This window comes from Macrobrachium nipponense, chromosome 13 (assembly GCF_015104395.2).
Source record: "Macrobrachium nipponense isolate FS-2020 chromosome 13, ASM1510439v2, whole genome shotgun sequence".
NCBI classification, from domain to species: domain Eukaryota; kingdom Metazoa; phylum Arthropoda; class Malacostraca; order Decapoda; family Palaemonidae; genus Macrobrachium; species Macrobrachium nipponense.
Genome location: NC_087206.1, coordinates 39,233,536 through 39,258,204, shown reverse-complemented (window position 1 = coordinate 39,258,204; position 24,669 = coordinate 39,233,536). Strand labels below are relative to the sequence as shown.

Below are 24,669 nucleotides of genomic sequence, written 5' to 3'. Positions count from 1 at the left end.
TCAATGAATGTTGTATCCGTGAAAAATTGTGCCCTAGAAGTATGTGTGTGTATATATATATATATCTATATATATATAATATCTATATATAATATATATATATATATCTATATAATATATATATATCATATATAGATATATATATATAATATATATATATATATATATATATATATATACATTATATATATATCATATATATATATATATATCTATATATATATATATATATATATATATATATGATATATTAATATATATATATATATATATAATAGATATACTATAGTGGCCTCATGTATTCAAGGGGGATGCGTACCAGATCCCCCCGCAAAAGTCAGAATCCGTGAATTTTTGGAACCCCCCTCTAAAAATATACATTAAAATATCATCCTATTATGGTTCATATTAATCTTTGAAATATTATTGATACTGTTTTGAAGTAAATCTTACATTTTATGGTTATAAATACATATATACGTACTACATGACTTAGTTACGTATGTGCAAATAATCCAGTCATGCACGTTTTCTTTTATACAGATACTATTTAAGACATCCAGTCTTCTTTTTACAAGGGAAACAATTGTATGTAAAATCACAAGAGATAAAAAGAAAGAACAAAATATGTATGAACATTAAACAATTGTTTTACAGTAGTACAACATATGTAAATAGGGTACTCACCAGTGATGAATGTTGATTAAAGATGATGACGATGAATTAGCCGTGCAGTCCGATGAATGACGATGAAGGTATGACTGCACAGCTAAGCAGAGGAGTTACATATCCTCTTAGGCAGTGACTCAGGCGATTTGGGAGGCACTTCTTCAGGCAATTCAAGAGTCACTACTACAGGTGATTTAGGAGGCTTTGGAGGGTCCTTCTTCGTTCGAGTGATGAACATTGTGATTGGCATCTGCTGCCGTTGCTTCTTCACGGTGGTGAGGGCTTGATTATAGGGTTCCAATGCTGTATCAAGAATATAAGAAAACTTCAATGAGCGTTCCATGTAAGGATCCCATGTCGCAACAAACTCCTGGAGGTCGTTTATCATTTTTTTTACTTGGGACAGGCATTCCAAAGTCGTCGTCCTCCTCCTCCTGTTCCTCTCCTGGACCTGGAGTGTCTTGGCAGACTTCATCAGCTCTTCCAAGTCCTGGTCTGTCAGGGGGTCAGAGTGGGCATCAATGAGGGTGCCGACTTCTTCCTTGGTGATATCGTGAAAGCCCTCACCACCAAGAATTATTGCCAACTGGACTGCCTTATTTAATGGCCGAATGCTGGATTTCCTGAGGAGAAAAACCTGTACAGTGGTACCTCGACATACGAAAGGCTCAACTTATGAAAAACTCGAGATACGAAAGCAAATACGAAAAATTTTACAGCTCTACATACGAAAAGTTTTCAAGATACGAAAGGTTGTTGCTGTAAAGTCCCGAGATTCGCCCGGACCACCGAGAACAATTTTAAAACTCCCGCGCCACCAACTGAGTAAACTTGCCACCATCCTCCCGCTCTCCCATTGGTTTCTGATGCTAGTCACTCCATAAGATCCTGCTCTCCTATTGGTCAGCATCTACCCCTTGTGCTTAAGTATTCTATTGGTAAAAGGATGCTGTAAATTGAAAAACTTATTCATGCAATACATTTAATAAAAAATAAAAACATTAGGTAAAGATAGAAAAAATAAAAACATTAGGTAAAGATAGAATAAAGAATAGAAATGAATGGTTATTATACTGTTTGGTAGTTTCAGTAGTTGAAGAGAGATAATGAAAATTTATGGCTTACTGTGTACTAGGAATAGTGATTGCTTGGCGATCGTTCGATACTCGTAAGTGCTGGATGTAAACAGAAGTTTGGAAGCTTTTTTATAATATTATAGTTAATGATTATTTAATAATTATTTGAAATGAGTACATGCAATACATTTAATAAAAAAAATTGTGAATTAGATATCATAAAATATAAAATAAATCAGATTGTTATCATACATATTTTTGAGAATTCTTCTTGTTTTAATATTACGTTACGTATATGTTTCATTATACTATCAGTAACTCGGTATCTCCATTAGGTAAAGATAGAATAAAGAATAGAAATGAATGGTTATTATACTGTTTGGTAGTTTCATTAGTTGAAGAGAGATACTAATGAAAATTTATGGCTTACTGTGTCCTAGGAAAAGTGATTGCTTAGCGTTCATTCGGTACTCGTAAGAGCTGAATGTAAACAATCGAATGGAAGGGTTTGTGTGTGTGTGTGTGTATTATAGTTAATGATTAATTAATAATTATTTGAAAAGAGTACATACTGATTATTTATACATATTTTGGCATATTCTAAGCTTTTAGCTTCTTGAGGTTTAGATGTCAGAATCATAGACTAGGCTATAGTAGCAACCGCTAACATAGGCTAGGCTTATTGCTAAGGGACATATGCTAAAGTCCTAATATATGCAGTAAAAATGGGGTTGAACATTACATGCAGTTGAATATTACTCAAGTATGTACAGTATCTTGCCTTTTTGGAGTCATATTTCTTCTGTCGGATCGGTGTCGTAACCCTAGAACATGTGTTGTAGGCCTGGAAATATAATTTACTGGGGTGTTTTTGGAGGGCTTGGAACGGATTAGCCATTTTATATGTAATATGTGGTCCAAGATACGAAGGGCGCCTCGGAACGGATTAATTTCGTATCTTGAGGTAGTACTGTATAATTATGGACACAGTCTGGCCACAACTTACTCCAGCAGGCATTCAGGGTCTCCTTCTTCATGTCCTTCAACGACCAGTCAATGACAGACAGACACATGGCAATCTTGAATTTACGCCAATAATCTTTCAATGTAAATTCACTGTTACGGTCCATTGCATCAGCAAGGTGCTGGAGATAGTTCCCGGTAGAGTGCCTTGAAGGCACGGATGATGCCCTGATTCATTGGATGGAGGAGAGAGGTGGTTTTGGGAGGGAGGAACTCAAGCTGGACTCCCTTGGAATAAAGATCGAGTGGGTTGCCACCAGCATTGTCCATTATGAGCAAGACCTTGAAGTTGATGTCCAAATTGGCCAGGTATTGCCTAACTTGAGGAATGAAGCCCTGGTGGAACCAGTACTCCGTAAGGACTTTGGTGACCCAGGCCTTGGGATTATGCATCCAGAAGACGGGCAGTAACGCGTTGTTCTTGTTCTTGAGTGCCTTGAGATTTGCAGCCTTGTAATGAGGCCTGTTTTCAGCATAAAACCAGCCGCATTCCCTCACATCAGGAGGGTCACCCTGTCCTTTTGTGCCTTGAATCCGGAGGCTTTAGCTTCATCCTTCATAAGATACATCTGGGATGGCATTTTCTTCCAGAACAGGCCAGTTTCATCCATATTGAACACCTGTTCTGGGCAATATCCTTTCTCCTGGATTATTTTCATGAAGGCCTCCGGATATATCACGGCTGTCTCTGTCTGCAGATGCAGCATCCCCATGTAGGGAAACAGACTTTAGGTCGAACCTGTTCTGGAACCAGTGGAACCATCCTTTGCTCGCCTGAAATCCTTGGGGAGCTGATGACGGTCCCGGTTGGGGCTCTTCTTCGTCTTCCTCTTCAGGAGCTGGTTCTTCGAAGCCCAAGAATTCCAATGTCCCTTCTTCACTGCCTTCCAGTGCCTCTACATCTTTGGCTTCGGTTTCTTCTTCCTCACCACCTTGTGAAGCAGTAGGAGTTGATAGTGCTGGTAGAGCTGTCATGCTTTTTGGCATATGATCTTGGAGTCAAGGGGCAAAATCTTCTTCCTGCAGTCCTTGATCCAGAACATGAGTGCAGATTCCATTTTCACAATGGTTTTGTCTTACTGTGGACACAGCCTTTGCTGTGCCATAGTACGTCATACGCCCTTCTTTTTCTTTTTTGTGTGTGTGTGTGTGTGTATGTGTGTATCTCACTGTGCTCTCGTTCACTTTAAAATGGCAGCCTACCGCAGCGTAACTTTTTCTCTCCTTCAACATATCGAGAAGTTTCACCTTCTCATCAAGTTTCATTATGATCTTCTCTTCTTTCTTTTAGCTTCTTGGCCAGAAGCCTTAGAAAGAGCAGGGCGCTTTTTAGGGTCCAATTTTTGGCACAATGCACACAGATATTTGCCAATACGTACACGAGCTTAGCGTTTATGTTCACGTATACCCGTAAATTTCTGCGCAGTGAGGCTGCTTGGGTACTAGATGCGCGATACCCACAATTCCATCTCCGCGAAATGGGGCCAGGGTTCAACCAGTCAACGCCAAGTGTACTGCCAAAGAGCGACAAGGAAAATGAATGCTGCTCCTGGATTGGCTGCTGTGCAGACAACAGCCAATAGCATTTTAAATATTTTGTTTGGCTACTGCTCTAAGAAGGCATCACGCCATCATAAGATTTGTTTATCTGCGGAAAGTTGGCTTGGGTAGAGCATCTTTTAAGAAAACCTGACTTTGTTACTGACATTTTGCTGTGTTTATAATGAAAGTATTACAGAACTGTAATATTTAAAAATTAATAAAGCATTTTTCATCATAATTATTTTGTCACGAAAATATACTTATTATGTACATATGAAAAATACACGTATGTGTACTGTGTTCCGCAGACAGAAAGATACGTACCCTGCTACATATAGCTAATCATTGTCTTACGTATTTTAGATATGGTCTGCATACTTATAGTATCATCCTAAAACACTTTATGTACATACATATCATATTTAGAAATCATCTTAAAACATTTCATAAAATGTACAGCCTGCACAATGCATACCCAATTGACCCAATATATATGTATGTAAGTTCAATGGTCTTTCGTGTGTGCGTTTTTTGCCTGTGCGATATACACTGCTACGGACTAAAATTTATTCTTTAAAATGTCCTCTAAACATTCTGCTTCTCCTAGGGCTTCTGGCAAAGAGCCTAAGCATCAGAGGCCCTTACAGTTAATGAGTACTGAGGAGTAAATAGACGTGATAGTCATGTTAAGAAGGGCAGAAGTCATGGAGAAGTAGCAGCCCGTTACCGCATGACTGAAAGTGCAGTCACCTGCATTGAGACTGAATATGAGCATGGCAGAATACTTGTGGAGGCCATTCTTGGACAAGAACTCTCCCTCTTTAGTAATACTATCCTGTCAACAGACCAGGCCTTTGAGAAATTTTGTGGTCTTTACAATTTGATCAGGGATGCCAGGGAGGTACAGACAACAGTCAAGACATGGGATAGAAATAAAGAAAGGGCCACAACTTTCATCAATACTATAAATGAAATAGTGAAGCCCCATCTTGACTTGTTTGTACAATTGTACAATTACCTCAAGATGGTGGTGCCTCCTGAAGGTGATGAGGCGCCCTCAGAGGATCTGTAATTAACTCTACTTTGCTGTGCAGTCTATCTTAATCATCATTCATCAGGCTGCACGGCTATATCACCATCATCTATAATCAACAATTGTCACAAGTAAGTGCTGTATGATTTCATATTATGTACACATATTATACAGTAAATAACATGAAAAACAGATTATCCCTGTACAAGGGGAAAAAAAAAAATTTGCATCCGTGAATGGGGGCGGGGTGGCAAATAATTATCCGGGAGCCCACTCTATGTGTGTGTGTGTATTATTTATTTATATATTATATATATATATAGATATATATATACTATCTATATATATATATATATATATATATATATATATAAAGGTGATGCCACAGAGGAAAATGAAAAGTCAAGAATTGCCAATATCTTTCAGTCTACACTACCCTTTATACATAGCGACATGTTTTATATATTCTGTGATCAAGTTATTCATATACTATTATGTATTGAAATGAGGCTATTGAATCCTTCTCCCTCTCCCTTTTTGCTTTGAACTTAAATATTTAAAAGATCACCAGTGAATAACAGGAGCACTCTAGGGATTGCCTATAGTACTAGAAATCTACAGAGTCCGAGGACACCCACTAAACCGTTCATTCAATTGATACATATAAGTGTGGTTTTGAATGGTTTCAACATATAGATATCCTTCTACTTCTATGGCTTAGCAAAGCAAAGCAAGCATCTTCAAATTACCTGAGTTGGGTCAGGAGAGTAATTACACACTTAGTGATTGAATACAGGATTAAATACCACAGTGTTCATGCGTGTTTTCTTTCTTTGAGTCTTTGTAGGGGGAGAACTTTATAGGCAAGTGTTAGGCATTTTAAGTTCGACTAAAGTAATGTCCATCAGTATGGGTTTCAGAAATAACCTGAACAAGTCTGTCTGAACCTTCTGAAGGTCTTTCGCCACTGTCTTTATGGTTGAACTACTTCGTGTCTGCAGATGTTACTTGTAATTTGTCAGATGGACTTCGTTTGAAAAATACTTTTAGAAATTACTTTTTTATAATAATTTTAACTCTTATATGCCTAGAAAGGAACAACATTCCACTCCTAGATTTAGTCATGTAGCTCCATTTAGCAGTAACTCTGGAGTTTAAAAGCATTAAAAATGTTACAACTTATGAAAGAGACTATGATTGTAATGCCAAGAACCGTCCAACATTTTTGTTAGTATAGACTAGCAGTTCACCCTACGAGAAAGTAACGGTGGTGATGTATGATGATTAGGAATAAGAATTTTTACAGAGATTGTTGTACCCTAATTTTAGTAATGTGTATTTTCCTTTGAAGCTTGTAAGATCAATAGTATTCTTATAATAAAACTTTATTATTACTATATTGCTTGTTTTAACAATGGATTTACTTGAAAAATTTGATGAAAAATTGTCATCGAGATACTTCCAGCCAATCAAGTTCTTCGTAACAAAACAAAATAGCCCAAATAAAATGTAAACGCCCATTGCAGTATTACCATAGTAGTCCCTGTATTGCTTACCAATAGCCATATGTTGTGTATCGAAATTCCTGGGGGGAACTGTACATATGGTCAACCGGAAACCTGACTTCATCTTATCATTGAATTTGAGAGATTTTTGAACTAATGGTATTTGATGAATACTCCCGTATAACCTATGGTCTTCATGTAATGAGTGCAGCAGTATTGTAATGTATGAACTGATGTTATATTAATCCTGAAGGAGATCATATTAGTTGCAGGAGAGTTGGACTCTTAACTTTTAACTTGGTCAATCAGGAAAAATAAGGTTGGTTCAAGGAAAACAAATGTACGTTATCTGTTCTTTATATTTCAGTGATCCAGATCTGGAGGAATTCTTCAATAACCTATGTAAAGAAAAGTTTGGCAAGAGTTATGCATCGGGAAACAACCAGGCAGGAAACCAGCAGATGCCAGATATGCGTAAAAGGAAGGGCAAGAAGAAGAAGTAGATCTCCTGCATGACATCTTCCAACTGCATATTTTGAATTAGGTACATCTCATATAAAAGGTTAAGAAATATCCACAGTGAAAGCTTATGGTGGCTATTTTTGTTCTGTACTTTGAAGCTGCGGTATAAAGAAATATGGAGCTGCGGTAGAAAGAAATATGAGCTTGCTTCCTCGACGCACCAGGATTGACTACCGTAGGGATCCCAGTATATTTCACTATGCAGACCTGTTTGCAAGCAGTGCTTTTTTATTTTCCTAGTTGTATTAAAAATTAAAGAAACGGTTAAGTTTTATTTTTTCTTTGATATTGGTTTTCCATGTTGTACAAGATTTTATAACATTTCACATCAAAGATACAATGTAAAATTTGTTTCAAACCAATCAATTTACCTTGATTTTAAAATTGCAAGTTGTCAGTTTTAATTTATACTTTTGTACCATGTACTACTGATTGTGGTATTGTTAATTTAGATGTCAATAGCCATATCTTTTTAATAGCCAAATTATATTATTTGGTGTTTATCCTGAGAAAGTTAGGGCTTTGCAACATGAATGTAAAATACAAATAAAGGTATTTTTGGCATAAAATGTCCTCTTTAATAGTTCTGTTAAAAGAACTTTTATCATTATTTTGACATAATCAGTTAAAGATTGCATTGCCAGATTTGATAAGAAAATAAGAAGCGTATATATAAATAAATGAATAAATATATTATATATATAATACTGTACTGTAAACTTCCTTAGGTGGAATTGTAAATTTTGCCTAATTTGGGGGAGGCCTTTGATGATGTGATTTCATAGATTTTATCTAAGTTTTGAGTAGTTTCAAATACATTCACACCTCTATCCAGGAACAACTACCATTGTGTAGTTACACCTTTTTTCTCACATGTGATGGGCAACTGCTGATTATTTTTCTGTTAATATAGAAGCTGTAACTATTGAAGCATGTCATTTTATTACCCTTGGATTATCACCTTCCCTCTGACTCCTATTCCCTTGTAGGATGGGTAACACCAGAAGGCAATTACCAAGATCCTCTCATAACTCAGTCTTATGTAACCAAATTTTTAAGGGTTTTTACGCCCTTTTACTATTACATTTTATCTCATTCTTGTCTGATAAGAGGAACCCAGCACACCACTGAATATGATTGTGATCACTCTTAGAACATGAGTCCTCACCTTGAGAATACAAGTAGTGATGTGAAAGACTAATATTTTTTGCTCCCAGTTCTGGACCCATTCTCAATAAACTGATGGTCCTTTACATATATGCAAGGTATAACAGTGTTGTTCCTCCCAGGTAGGGCCCCTCTGGAGAATTGGAATTCATCTTGGATGAAATTACCCATATTGTACATTATGCAGATTAGTAATTTAGTAAAGTGTAACCATGTAACAGAAGGCTTAAGTTATGGATGCTCATAAACTGAAATAAAGTGTAGCCAACTAGATTTAAACCTCATAAGGTAGGACTGTAGGGAGCTTATAATTGGTCAACAATCAGGAAGTTGCCATTTTAAAGACATGAAGTACATTCAAAATTTTCATGATAGAATGCTTTGGAAAAAGCCTGGCGCTGAAATTTAAATTTTTCTTGCAGAAATACAAACCTACACTTTCATTGGTTGAGTACTTAGTAACATGATGTGCTGTGACTGTCTGCTGACATAAACAAATGTCTATTGGGCATATTAACCTTTGTCCTGAGATGTGGGTATGGCATCCATTTTGCTCACAGCCATATAGCTGGTCAGTTGTCTGTTGACCTTTGGTCTAACAGTTGAGATTTGTTTTTGTATCTCGCGTCTTCATGCCCTTGCTTATTTTTCGCTGCAGATTCTTACCCTTCCAGTGCTGCAGATTCTTACCCTTCCGTAAACCTATATTGTTACGACAGTGCCGCATGTTCTCTTTTAGTGACCCTACTGTATGAGTAACATCCTATTTTGATCTTGTTTATAGCTAAGATCAAAGATATGAAACCTGATTATCATCGTTGTATGGGCAGGGACAATCCCTGTTGTAAGTCTGTGCAAGGGAAGCCACATGTGAAGAGTGCATCAGTTGACTTCCTAGTGTTCTCTCTACAAGAAACTTTGTCAGAAGATGGTGAATGTATCAAGATAACTTACCCTGAACCATACACCCTGCCCTCGTGGACTTCTCACTTCTCCTAGGCCTCTCCAAGGAGTAATTTCCTTTATGGCAATTCTTCTCTTTACACCCACAGCAGAGGCAGATCCTCTTAGAAAGGTCGTGGACATCTTGGGGGGAACACAGCATCCTTCTTCACTCTTCAACAAGTGCCAGCAGGGGATCTTCAGAAGGTCCCAATCTTCTTCCAATGTGGAAAAGAGTGCCACCCCACAAATGATGGGTCAGTTTCCCAGTTCCAGTAAGATAAGTAGCAAGGACAACAGCGCATCTTGGAAGAGGTCATGAGCAGATTCTCCTGGGCCTATTTCTTATTCCTTCCAGGTATCAGATTTGGGGGACCAATCGTCACCATTCTCCATTAGTCGTCTTTGGTCTCTTCACATCCTGTCTCTCTCCATCATGGCAACAGAGATGGAGATCAGTGTCCAGGTAAGTGGTACGAGTGGATCATCACACAGCAGCACAGTTCTTCAAGGCAGCGAACCAACTCTAGGGTCAGTACCGTCCCCACAATGGAATAGAAAACACACCCCCGCTGGTCAGTCAAGCAATGAAGTCGCCCTGTCCTTATCCCGGAGTTGGTATAGTAGACTCCGGTCTGGCTCCAGCAACAGGAAACACAAAGATTCCACGCATAGCGCCTCAGTGGCGTAGTTGGTATGGTCTTTACCTGCCACCTCGGTGGCCGCAAGTTCGATTCTTTACCATTCCATTGAGGGTCAGGGATGTGTATTTCTGGTGATAGAAGTTCACTCTCAATGTGGTTCGGAAGTCACATAAAGCTGATGGTCCCGTTGCTGAATAACCACTGGTTCTATGCAACGTAAAAACACTATACAAAAACAAAGATTCCCCCTCATTCTGGCCAGTGACCCAGCAAGCACCATTCTGCGGACCACGTCAGTGATAGATGGGAGAAATCTCCTCTCAGGGAGTCACATCAAAATGAAACCCCTCAGAAGGAGCCAAGCAAAGGTACCTTCAACTAGTTCAGCTGGGTCCTACAAAAGCTCTTCCAAGGAGGAGGTAGCAAGAAATCCCCATAATGGAGAAGGAACTTGAGATCTTTTTCAGTCAAAAACACCAGAAGAGGAGGAAGGATTCATCGACTTCCTCTGGCAGATTCAACAGCTAATGGGCTTAACAGACCCCCCTACAGAGTGGCTGAGGGATACTGCTCCTCTCTTCTTCAGAGACAAAAGTGCAGCCACAAATCAGTGTCTCTTCTGTGGTATCCCTGATCAATGGAATTATGCTGTAGGGAGGTGAGTTGATGGCAGGATCCAAGAGCTCACTACCTATGGTGAGGCTGGACAAGATTCTCCTTCCTCCCTTCCTGAGACAGGCCAAGTTTTATGTTGAAGAGGAGCCCATCACAGTGCCCAGAAGCTAAGACCCTAACGTTTGCAGACTGGTGGCCAACACCCCATAGAAGAAATTTAAGCAACAGGGCATCTGGCATAGCAGCACCAAGTTAGATGCTTCAAATTGATGCTACCTAGGTCCTTATGCTCTATCCTTGGTTGACAGGTGTCAGGGATCATTGATTAGGGAGTTCGAAGCCACCATCCCCCCAAATAGTGGCTGGGCATCAGGAAATGCTTGAATCCTCTCATATATGGTCCAGCAGATTGTCAACCTCTGGCCATCATCCTCCTCAAGCAAAGAGAAACGTCCTTTGTTCCAACAGGTAATACAAACCCTCGGTCCTTTACATAAGGAATTACTTACAGCGTAGCTGGAATTACAGCCATTGAATCTTGAACAAGGTGGTTAGGCAGTAACTACTTTGGGGCAGTGATGTAAACACTTCACTTTGCTTTTGGCCGTCTTCCGATGAAGACGTGTTTGTGAGCTCCGGCTGACTGGTCGTTGGTCTTTTTTCCCGGTGGGATCCTTTTGGTTTATTTTTGTTTTTTAGTAAATGTGTATATACTGTGTTTGATATTAATACTAAACAAAGGTTTGTTCTTGTTTTTCAATTAATATACAAACCCACTCTTTGTGATAGCCTTTATGACCGCCCCTCTACTTGTGTTAAGAGTCGGCGTTAAAGGTATGCAAACATATTATTTACATTCTTTTGCCCTTTAACACTGGTTTCAGACCGGCATGAGGACAAGATATGTATTTAACGCGAGGATGAGACATGTATTTAATGTGAGTGATATTGATCTTGTAACGACACATGTATTCATCCGGAAATTACGCTTACGCTTGGGAATTACCAAGGGAACTTCAAAGGTTTGTCCTTGTTTTGTTTTTATGGTAATTCCTCTTCTCCTTCATCCTTTCACTTATTATCGGAAGAAGGTAGAAGAATGGGTGTATGGTGTTGATGTTGGGGGATCTCCTCTCACTTTGGAGGGCGGCGCCCTTGGATGCGTGAGGAGTATCCTCATTACTTTAATGATTTTTTCCTCTTTTTGCAGACTGACAGTGGTGATTGTGTTTACTGCAGTATTGGTTGGATAGCTCTTCGTATTGGTTATCCTAACCTTGGATTTGTACCTGTGACTCGTAGCATGTTGCGATACAGATCCTCGAGTGTGTGTACTGATCCCCTGCTGGTAGTCATATTCTTTTACCACTTCTACCCTGGAGTTATGTCACTGGACGAAGCTATCGCAGCCCTGTGATGTTTATCTACTCCTGATGGTAGAAGTCTGGCAGAATTTAGAGGAACCGAAGAGGAAGAAAGCTCGTCAAGTGTCGTCATCCTCCTCTTCGAGATCATTATATTTTCATGCCTCCACCCTTCAACTTGGAAGGCTTTGCCGTAGAAGAGAAGGTGGTCTACCCGCCTAAGAAGTCTCGTCACGGGACCTCTAAGGGTGTGTCTCACTCCGGTGAGACAGGTGGGTCTTCCGCTGATCCTCCCGTTCCTCCGGGAACAGGGCTCATCTCTCCTTCCTCAGGGAAGACAAATTCTTCAGAGTTTCTAGCAATCTGCGAGTCTTCTGGTCTTCTACGATCTGTAAACACTTGGGCGAAACCACGGTCCAGAGTGGGCGAGACGAGAATCCCAGATAACTGTTACTACGATAATTGGGAATCTCGCCGAATGCTCAAATTCCTGGAATTTCTAGCATTCAAAGGAAGTACTGCTGCTGAAGGAAGAATGTCTCTGGAGAGGCTCAGCCTGGATGGACCTGATGGTCCGTCGCCTCAGTAGGTGGCCAACCCTGGGATAGAGAAGAACGGGTGGGAACATCCAGTTCGTCTTGAACTATCGTCTTCAGTATCCTGTTCACCGTAGAAGTCTTCCTTCGGGAAAACTTCACCTTCACTCTCTTCATTAGAGAATGAAGGGGATCGGCTTCCAGTCCTTATTCTTGTTGCTCGAATGGAAGAGAATTTAGGCTGGAGGTGTATGTACAGGAACCTACAAATATACTATATATATTGCCCTCGCAACATGCTTCTGTTATCAGTTGAATTGTCTGAGGTGTAGGCACATACCGTAGTTAACTCTACGGGTTGTGACCGAGACGAATAACATCTTAATTGAACTGCAACTCGGGACTGCCCTGCAAACTTCCCAGGAGTTACCAGTTTCGATTTTGAGATACTTGTGGTATTGTTACAACAACACCACCACAGCGTTTGCATTCACCGAAATCCATTTCGGTTAAAATGCAAATGCTCGAGTGTATTTTTTTGTGCTCGATGGTTCTAGCCAAACGCATTCCTTCTTGGAATGGATTAGCTGGCAACTCAGGATGACGAGTAAGCGAGAGCTAGCGGTGTATGGGCTGCCTGCCAGCCCTGCCTGCCGCAGCCCAGTACCAGCTGGCTCTCCGACATAGTATGGTCGGATATTGTCTCTCTCCTCTGCAATGATTGACTACCGAACCGAATCTCTGCCCGGCAATCACAGACTTAGGTCTCTGGTTGGCTGGAATTCTCGCATACGTGTGTGACAATCTCTACTGCATAACCTTTGCCGTTGCGAGAATTTTCAGACGAGAGATATCTCGGTAGACTCATTATCATCATTTTTTGTTTACTGCATGGTAACAGAATTCTGTAGCTAGTCTGCCACTGCAATGACGCAGAATGATTTCTTTCAGACATCTGAGTTTGTCTTGTAAATACATCTCGTATTCGTAAGTGTCCTATTATTCTTTGTCCACCCCGAATTGTAGATGAATAACGGAAGACATCGCCTGTTCCCCGCCCTGCCAGCTCTACTTCCAAGTATATAGATGTCCTCCCTGATCCAGCCCACAAGAAGCAGTTCTTCAGGCAGTACAATCCCTGTGTTTTCATTACTGAGAAGCGCTCCGCTTTCATTGCAACTCCAATTTCTCACCGAACAGCAATGAAGTAGCGGTTTAGCGTTTTCAGTCCTCTGTAAAACAACAAGGATTAAGCCATCTTCATTGGTTGGTGTCATCAGCGGGACTTTTCTACGCTCAGAATCTTGAGAGTTAACTTCTCTCGATTCAGTTGTGAAGACGTAGGTCTGCATTCACCTAATCACCTTCGTCTTCAACGGCACATAGTATTGTTTCTCCTTAGTTGAGATTCATCTACTGTGAGAACTTCTGTCTTGCCATCAGGGACCTCGGTCTCTAGAAGGCAATTGACTTTCGTCTGATGGGCACATTCCTTGAGAGAATCATCATCTCGCCTTCCAGCATCGGTGGCAACAAGATAGATGATTTGTATGGTTTCTGGGCATAACCCTTCAAAAGGCGAGAGTCACGTGACTACGCCTCAGATGCATGACGACTCGCCTCACACAACCGAACGCAGTCAGTTGGCAGCTGTCGAAGCGTCAGAGACCGTCACGAGCTACGCTGTGGACTTTGTATCGGTTGATCCAGATCAGTTATTACTTTGTCATACTGGCGTGTTCCGGTACCCATAAGTATCGACACCCACCATGGAGTGTCGGTGTCTTTATCCGCTGCGGAGACGACGAGACCGTGAGAGACTTCGCTGCAGTGGGATAGACCAGTAGTTGAGTAATGGCCATCACTCCGAAGAATATGTCGGACAGGAAGATGGATAGGTCGTTGCGACCATATCTTTCTTTCCCTTCGGGACTGCCCCAGGTCCTTGGAACCTCATTTCCCTGGACCAGTGGTGGATGCTTGCAAGATGTGTGTGCTTACCCAGCTCCTTCAAGAGGACAAGTTGTATTTCGTCCATGGTGTGCAGTTGTAGAGGTAAGAAGGATGCGAGAGTGACTGGCTCTCCCCCTTCCACGCCTCGTTCCTCCACTCCTCCTTCGGGTTGAGGATAGGACTCGAACTCACACTGGCTGGTCGGACAATTGATTCGGTAAGCTTATACATAAGCATCCTATATATGTTTCTTATCAGAATCATAGAACCAATCCCACTCCTTCCTCTAGCAAGGGGAAGAAGGAGACTGACAATAATGCAAACCCTTCCCAGAACTTTACATTAATGTCTCTTGACGCCAAATATTCTTCACAGCCCTTTTTCGGATGAGTCACGATCCCTCACTCATTTCGAAAAGGCCCAGAAGTCTGACTCTTGATTATGCAGCTCCTATACTCCCATCAAGTTGTTAGAGGCAGTTCTAGAGGCTCACTCAGATTCCTCCCACCAATTAGTTAGTCTTCCTTATGTAAAGGACCAAGGGTTTGTATTACATGTCGGAACAAATCACAATTTGTTGTAAATTGTATTTTTCCCAACTTTACAAACCTGAGGTCCTTTACATATATGCCCACCTCATGCCACCCGTCAATCTGTACCTGGGCCGAAAGACAAAGTGGAGTGTTTACATCTGGGCAGGCTAGCCTGCCCCACGGTAGTTACTGCCTAACCACCTTGTTCAAGATTCAACGGCTGTAATTCCAGCTGTGCCATAAGTAATTCCTTATGTAAAGGACCTCAGGTTTGTATAGTTAGGAAAAATACAGTTTACGACAAATTGTGATTTTGCTGTTACAGAAACATTTATCCCTAGAAAGATTACTTACTCTCTTTAACACTCATACTACTTAACACCTTGACCTTGATATGACCAGCCATAGACATGAAGATGGAAGACTCCCAAGACGCCTTGTTCTTACAGACCTCGTCCTCAAAGAAAACTCCTCCCTACTTGAGGGGCATCAAACAGGCTCCCCCTACATCATAGGTCCTCTGCTCCCACTCACTGGCCTCCACATCACGGGTTCCAACATCAGAATCAGACTGGGACACAGAACAGAGGTCCAGACAGTAACCAACCCTTTCCTGGCTTCCAATTCTCACTCCCAATGTAGGAATCCGGCCGTATGAGGGGAGGATCCAGGCTCTGTGGCTCTCCCTTACCTCCCTGCTGCCACGAGTGGTGGGATGCCTAGTAGTCAGTGGAACATTGGCAGCCATATTGGGTGGAGGAGTGGATATTGCAGGTTCTCTAGACTGGTACAAACAATGTTGCCCTCCTCTGTCCAGGACCCCAATCGCCTTGTATGGGAGTGACTCACCCAAGGGGAGGACATTGCAGTTGGAAGTGGAGACAATGCTCAAGAACAGGGCATGGAGATTATTAAGGACTACTTCCCGAGTTTTCTAGTTTCCTTTTCCTGGTGGAGGAGGTGCTAGAGGTTGCCGTCCGGTAATAGACCTGTCCTCCTTCAACCCCTACCTTAAGCAGAAACCTTTCTCCAGGGAGAGACTGTAGTCCATCCTGGCCTCTATCAGGGATGGAGACTACATGGTATTCATAGACCTGCAGGATGCCTGTCTTCACTTCCCCATCCACGAAATGTTCAGGAAGTTCCTCAAATTCATCTCTTAAGGAGTAATCTAGCAATTCCAGGCCCTTTGCTTTCAACTGACAACAACTCTGCAAGTCAGAACTCTCCCCAAAGCAAACCAAATGCCTGGGGTTTGAGAATCGACATTTCAATGGACAGAGCTTTCCCAGGAAACCAGGGGATTGGAAACTTGAAAGTCTCCAAGCCCTTCCTGTTGTTAGCCCCACCAGACAGCAATTCAGTGGCAGAGCATGATAGGGTACTTAAGTCTCCATAGAGAAGTTAGTTCTCAGGGGAAAAGGGCACATCAAGTCAATCCAGCAGTAGCTGAAAATCCAGGAGGAAAGAGCAACAACCTCTGTCCTGCCCAGTACAGGTGACGGACAGAGTAATGGAAGACTTGAGGTGATGGAGACTCCAAGAACCAACTGCAGGGAGCGCCACTCTGCTGCCCTTCAAGCCCCAGAAGTTGGTATTGTCAGAGGCTTCCTGAAGGGGGTGGGGCAGGGGGCTAGCACCTGGAAGGAGAGTGTATTCCAGGAATGTGGGGACCCATAAAGAAGGAGGACCACATCAACTTGCTAGAGATGTAAGCCATCTGGATGGCACTCCAACACTTCCAGCAGAAGTCAGGAGAGGTCAGCGGTCATCATGAGCAACAAAGCAATGATGGAGGAACATCTCCCCAGGCCTGAACAACCTGGCAATACAGGTGCTAAATGGGCAGAGGTCCAGATTGTGGACCTATCTGCCGGATGCATTCCAGGAAAGAACGTTGTTGCCAACCAAGTGAGCATAGCAAGTAAGGTAGTAGGCACTGATTGGTCCCTACACCATAGAGTGATTAATTCCCTTCTCGAGTTGTGGCAAGTTCCCATGATCAACCTACTCACCAAAGTGAGGAACGGAGGAAACCACCTGTGTACTGCTTCCCAGTCCCCAGTCAGAGACCAGCACTACAGGATGTCTTCCAAGACCCATGGGACAACATGGATGTTTACATCTTTCCTCTGTTCAGCCAATTGAGGAAGGTCATCAACAGGTTCCTCATACCCCAGTCACTGAGAATGACATTAGTGGCACACCTGTGGCCACAGGCAGAGTTGTACGCAGTTCTTACTCAATCTCCAGATCCAAATAGACGTGCCTCAATGATGTGGTCATTAAGGTGTTAGCGTGCCATTTCTTTGGCCGTGACTTCAATTCTCGGGCAATCCACTGAGGTGTTAGGGATGTGTATTTCTGGTGATAGAAGTTCACTCTCGACGTGGTTTGGAAGTCACAAAGCTGTTGGTCCCGTTGCTGAATAACCACTGGTTCCATGCACTAAGAAAAATGGACAATATTTTGCATACTAGTGAAAAATGCACTAAGAAAAATGGACAATATTTTGCATACTCGAATACTAGTGTAAGGCCAGGTATTTACCCACAAGTTTACCTGTCAGGCTCCCTGTCAGCTCATTGAAATCACAATTTTTGCAAGTAAATTGTATCTCCTAACTATACAAACCTCAGGTCCTTAAGACCGTTGAATCTTGAACAAGGTGGTTAGGCAGTAACTACCGTGAGGCAGGTGGGTAGGCTAGCCTACCCGGATGTAAACACTCCACTTTGCCTTTCAGCCCAGGCACAGATTGAGGGGTGGCATGAGGTGGGCATATATGTAAAGGACCTCAGGTTTGTATAGTTAGGAAAAATACAATTTACTTGCAAAAATTGTGATTTGTTCCTGCACGATATACAAACCCTCAGTCCTTTACATAGGGAAGACTCACTGATTGGTGGGAGGAATCTGAGTGAGCCTCTAGAACTGACTGGAGTTCTGCGTAATTAGGCTACTCCTCCTGGTCGTAAGAGCTAGGAGTGCCCTGCCTCTGACAACTTGATAGGAGTATAAGAGCTGCATGATGAAGAGTCAGACTTCTGGGCCTTTTCAAAATAAGTGGCTGTGAAGAATATGTGACGTCGGAGACATTAATGCAAAGTTCTGGGAAGGGTTGCATTATTGTCAGTCTCCTTCCTCCCCTTGCTAGAGGAAGGAGCGGGATTCCTTCTATGATTCTGACAAGAGACATAAAAAGGATGCTTATGTATAAGCCAGTCATTCTCGCATCCTTCTTACCTCTACAACTGCACACCATAGATGAGATGCAACTTGTCCTCTTGAAGGAGCTGGGTAAGCAGACAGATCTTGCAAGCATCCACCACTGGTCCAGGGAAATGAGGTTCCAAGGACCTGTGGGCAGGCCCGAAGGGAAAGATAAATATGGTCGCAATGAGACCTTATCTATCTTCCTGTCCGACATATTCTTTGGAGTGATGACAAGTACCCATCCACTGGACTATCCAACTGCAGAGAAGTCTCTCATGGTCTCATAATATTCGGAGAAAGACGTGTCATCGGATGCGTCTGCAATGACAGTCCGCGGCAGGTAAAAACACTGACACTCCATGGTGGGTGTCGATCCTTATAGGTACAGCAACACGCCAACAGGACAAAGTAATGACTGATCTGGATTAACCAATACAAAGTCCACAGCGTAGCTCATGACGATCCCGGACTTCAACGGCTGCCGACTGACTGCGCTCAATGAGAGCTGTCATGCATCCAAGACGTAGTCACATGACACTCGTCTTTTGAAGGGTTATGCCGAGAAACCATACAAATCGTCTATCTTGTTTGCCACCGATGTTGGGAGACGAGATGATGATTCTCTCAAGGCATGCACCCATCAGACCAAGGTCCCTGATGGCAAGACAGAAGTTCTCATAGTAGTTGAATCTCAACTAAGGAGAAACAATACTATATGCCAGTGAAAGACTAAGGTGAATGCGGACCTACGTCTTCACAGCTGAATCGCGAGAAGTTAACTCTCAAGATTCTGATCGTAGAAAAAGTCCTGACACCAACCAGTGAAGACGGCTTTAATCCCTGTTGTTTTACAGAGGACTGAAAATGCTAAACTGCTATTTCATTGCTGTTAGGTGAGAAGTCGGAGTTTGCAATGAAAGCGGAGCATCTTTCAGTAATGAATTGTACTGCCCGAAGAACCGCTTCTCATGGGCTGGATCAGGGAGGACATTTCTATTACTTTGGAAGTAGAGCTGGCAGGGCAGGGAACAGGAGAAGTCTTCCGTTATTCATCTACAATTCCGGGCGAACAAAGAATAATTGCACATCTACGAATTGCAAGATGTATTTTAGAAGACAAACTCAGATTGTCTGAAGAAATCATTCTGCGTCATCGCAGCGGCAGGTGCAATGAAGCGGAAAACTAGGCTACAGACTTGTGTTACCGTGAGGTAAACAGAAAGATGATAACGAGTCTCACAACAGCAAAAAGCGATGCAGGAGAGATGGTCATACACATATGCGAGAATTCCAGCCAACCAGAGACCAAAGTCTGTGATTGCCGGGCAGAGATTCGATTCAGTAGTCAATCATCGCAGAGGAGAGACAATGCCCAACCGAACTATCTTGGAGAGCCATCTGTACTGGCTGAGGCAGCCTGCACACCGCTGGCTCTCGCTAACTTGTCATCCTGAGTTGCCAGGTAATCCATTCCATGAAGGAATGCATTCGGCAAGAACCATCAAGGCAAGAAAAATACGCTTGAGCATTTGCATTTTGACCAAAATGGGGAGGAAGAAAACCGTCCCATTCGGTGAAGGCAAACGCTGTGGTGTTGTTGTAAACAATACCACTAGTATCTCAAAATTGAAATCGGTAACTCTTGGGAGGCTTGCAAGGCAGTTCCGAGTTGTAGTTCAATTAAGAGAAGATACTATTCGTCTCAGTCACATACCCGTAGAGTTAACTACAGTTATGTGCCTACTACTCGGACAATTCAACTGATAACAGAAGCATGTCGCGAGAGAAATATACATAGTATATTTGTAGGTTCCTGTACATCGGCCTCCAGCCTAAATTCTCTTCCATTCAAGGAACAAGAATAAGGACTGGAAGCAGACCTCCTTCATTCTCTAATGAGAGAGTGAAGGTGAAGTTTTCCCGAAGGAAGACTTCTATGGTGATAACAGGATACCGAAGACGACTAGTTCAAGCCAAACTGGATGTTCCCAAAACAGTAGCATTGGAGAGGCTACAATGCTACGGATTGACGTTTGTTCGGTAAAATCCACGGATTGAACCAAAAACATAGTCACTCGGGTTTGAATTCCGAGGGGTAAACTCCACCGAATTCCTCTCATTTCCTTGTTTCATTCTGGTATAACCAAGAAGTAAGGGGAAATAAAAGAGGAGGATTGACTGTTATTGCCCGTTCTATCCTGGGGATGACCGCATACTGAGACGACGGACTGTCAGGTCCATCCAGGCCGAGCCCCTCCTGAGATATTCTTCTTTCAGCAGCAGTACTTCCTTCAAACGCTTGAAATTCTAGGAATTAATGGCTTAGCGAGACTCCCGAGTTTGGAATACCAATTACCAGGAATGTCTGTCTCGACAGTGTGTTTGGAAATTACAGGAAAACCAAAACACTCCTGAGACGCCAGAAATTCCAAGGAATTCGAGCATTCGGCAAGATTCCCGATTATCGTAGTAACAATTATCAGGAATTCTCGTTTTGCCCACTCTGGACCGTGGTCTCACCCAAGTGTTTGCAGATCGTAGAAGACAAAAACACTCAGAGAGTGCTAGAAATTCCAAAGAATTTTAAGCGCTCGGCAAAACCCGCCGAATTCGTCAGACGATCATTGGGTGGTGGTCCTCCCGATTCCTGTAGAAATCAAGGAGGAATGGGCAAGATCCTTCCTCAACAACGTGGAATTACATCCGGTAGGACCCGAAGGTCCCTCCAGGAATGCAGTCCCTGACGCAGAATCCTACGGAGAACACTCTGCAGGATCCCTCCCATTCACGTCACCCCTCCTGGCACAGCCAAGGAAGGGAGGGAATGGGGGAGGAAGACTGGACGCTCTTGCTCGCTTTGCCAGTGGAACTAGCAGCCGGAGAAGCGAGTCACGGGCAGCCATCAACCTGCGGTGATGGCCGCTCCGAGTCTAGGAAAAATGTTACTGTCTGGAGAAAACATTTTCCCGAAAAGGATTACGAAAATCATACTGTAGGTGAAACGTCTGCCTCCACCGTGACCATCGTCTGGGTGGGGCTGAGTGTGCACCTGACAGGAGAGAGCCAATACCATCGTCCGATGCGTCCCAGTCCTCGTCGAGGCCGAAACCTCTCAAGAGGACCGAAGGAGGAGCCCACACCGGTCTCTGCGTGCGCGGTCCAACGAAACAGTCTCGTGAACAGCGGTGATTGTCACTCTGTGAGTCTAGGAAAGTGTCATCGTCCTCGACAGCCCCAACGATCTCCTCCAACCACTTGAGCGTATGATCTGTTCAGTCCCAAGACCGAACCAGGCTCGTGGCCGGACCGTAAGAAACGCATTCATCACGGTCACTCGTGTTCACCTCGTTCCTCCCAGTGTAGCTGGAGGAGGTTGAAGGGACAGGTGAGGGAGACCTGACGCTCCTACCCTGTCTACTAGTAGAACCAGTAGGCTGGGAGGACTGCAGGCGATCGCCAACTTGTGGTGGTGATCGAGCTGCAGGTCTAGACCAGCTGTCTCCTTGCGGAAAAGGACGGTAGCGTCGGTCTCGTGCGTCAGGGGAGCTGCTACGAGCGCTCCTACCCTGCCTACCAGCAGAACCGGTACGTTGGGAGGACTGCAGGCGATCGCCAACTCGCAGTGGCGATCGAGCTGCAGGTCTGGACCAGCGGTCTCCTTGCGCAGAAGCGCTGGACCAAGGACGGTAGCGTCGGCCTCGTGCATCAGGGGAGCTGTCCGTTCCCGGTGGGAGTGGCAGTCAGGTAGCTGGTAGTGTCCACTAACACTGAGAGTGAGCACCATCCTCTTGACACGCCACGGTACCAGACCCTGGGTGCCAGACGATCACCGGTCTGGCGAGAGTCACCTGAGCAACTCTTACCATCCTTCCGCTCCATGCCTGGGTCCTGACGGTGAGCATACTCAGTAGTCTGGACCTTGGCTGCATGGTCACCCATAGGTGACTGTACACTCGGTGACGCGAGCGAGCAAGCGGCCGAGACGGAGCTGGGAGAGGAGGTACCAGCAGTGGCTGGTACCTCCACGGTCCGTGTCTTCTTCCCGAGGAAGGAGAGACGGGCCCAGTTCCTGGTGGAACGGGAGGACCAGCGGAAGACCCACCTGTCTCACTGGAGCGAGACAGAACCTTAGAAGTCCCTGTGCGAGACTTCTTATGGGGGGCGAGGCCACCCTCTTCTTCCTCGATTGGGGGTCCTTGGAAGTCAAAGGGGAAGAGGCTGCAGAAGTCGATGATGACACCTTCCTCATCTTCTTCATAATTTCCTCAGGACGCAGAAGGTTCTCCCATCCAGGAAGGGGCTGTGGTAGCTGCCAAAGCAGCAGGCCCCAGCGCAACATGGGAAGGAGGACCTGATGGAGCAGCAGAAGAGAGAACGCTTCCTCGAGGATGGTTATGAAACTCTCACATGGCAGGCGAAGCGTCTGCCACCACCGAGACTGGTCGGTCACGTGAACGTGACTGTCGTCTGGGTGGGGCTGAGCATGCACCAGACAGGAGACAGCCGATACTGTCCTCCGACTCATCCAAGTCCTCGTCGTGGCCGAAAACTCAAGAGGACTAGATGGGCAGCCTCCACCGGTCTCTGCATGGACGGTCCCACAGGAACGTCACGTCAACCCTGGGTACTGGACTATCACTGCGTGAGCGATCGCCAGTGTGGCGAGAGTCACCTGGGCGACTCTTACCATCCTTCCGCTCCATGCCTGGTACCTGACGGTGAGAGTACTCAGCAGTCTGGACTTTGGCTGCACGGTCACCTGTAAGTGACTGCACTCGGTGATGCTCGCAAGCAAGCGGCCGAGATGGTTCCTTGTCTGGAAGTGGAACCTCTGGAGCCGGGAGAGGAGGTACCAGCGATGGCTGGTACCTCCAAGGTCCCCGTCTTCTTCTTCCCTGAGGAAGGAGAGATGGGCCCCATTCCTGGAGGAACGGGAGGACCAACGGAAGACCCACCCCGTCTCACCAGAGCAAGACAGACCCTTAGAAGTCCCGTGAAGAGACTTCTTAGTGGGGAAACCACCTTCTCATCTACGGCAAAGAGCCTTAGGAGTCGAAGGGGTGGACACATGAAAATATGATGATATCGAAGAGGAGGATGACAACACTTGACGAGCTCTATTCCTCTTCGATACCTCCAAATTCTGCCAGACTTCTACCATCAGGAATAAATAAACATCACAGGGCAGTGGCAAAAGCTTAGTCCAGTGACGTAACTCCAGGGTAGTAGTGGTAAATGAATATGATTACCAGCAGGGGATCAGTACACACACTCAAGGATCGGTATCACAACATGTTACGAGTCACAGGTACAATTCCAAGGTTAGGATAACCAATACTAAGAGCTATCCAACCAATACTGCTGTAAACACAATCACCACTGTTAGTCTGTAAAATAAAGAAAAAATTATTAAGGTAATAAAGATACTCCTCTCGCATCCAAGGGCACCGCCCTCCGAAGAGAGAGGAGATCCCCAAACACCAACACCACACGCCCCCTCTTCTACCTTCGTCCGATAGTAAGTGAAAGGATGAAGGAGAAGAGAAATTACCATATAAACAAAACAAGGACAAACCTCTGAAGTTCCCCTTGGTAATTCCCAAGCGTAAGCGTAATTTTCGGATGAATACATGTCTCGTTACAGGATCAATATCACTCACATTAAATACATGTCTCGTCCTCATATTAAAGGGCGAGAGAATGTAAATATGTGGCATGCCTTTGCTGCCGACTCTAACACAAAGTAGAAAGGCGGCTTTATATAAAGGCTATCACAAAAATTAGGTTTGTATATTAATTGAATTTAATATTAATATCAAACAGTGTATTTGCATATTTATTTAAAAAAACAAAAATAAACCAGAAAGATCCCACCAGGAAAAAAGATCAATGACCAGTCAGCCAGAGCTGACAAACACACATCATTGGAAGATGGCCAAAAGCAAAGTGGAGTGTTTACATGGGGGCAGGCTAGCCTATCCACCTGCCACACGGTAGTTACTGCCCAACCACTTTGTTCAAGAATTTAACAGCCGTAATTTCAGCTACGCCGAAAGTAATTCCTTATGTAAAGGACCGAGGGTTTGTCTATCGAGTAGGAACAACCAGTCTTTCTTTATATTGCACCTGACCTTGTTGCTCACAACTTCTACCTAGAATGGAAACTGTATTTATATTGCAGTCGAAAGTCATCCTGAGAGAAAAGTCAAATAGTTAGTACCTGTTGCAGTGAACTTATTGCTGAGTTTATGTGCTTACCACAGGAAGTTCGTCCAATAAAGGACACAAGCTGTATCAGTGGCTCGCTACCTCATGATGCCATGTAAGTT

At 43.7% G+C, this 24,669-nt stretch overlaps 1 protein-coding gene across 3 annotated transcripts in view; it reads left to right on the top strand.

Moving 5' to 3' along the window:
- LOC135225754 (dnaJ homolog dnj-5-like) overlaps nt 1-8,300 on the top strand; it is a 101,870-nt gene extending 93,570 nt beyond the window's left edge. For all 3 annotated transcript variants that reach the window (XM_064265196.1, XM_064265195.1, XM_064265193.1), the window contains exon 9: nt 7,216-8,300. In XM_064265196.1, coding sequence (XP_064121266.1) covers nt 7,216-7,351 — 136 coding nt within the window. In that variant the 3' untranslated portion in view covers nt 7,352-8,300. The remainder of the gene's footprint in view (nt 1-7,215) is intronic.
- Nucleotides 8,301-24,669: the final 16,369 nt, after the last annotated feature.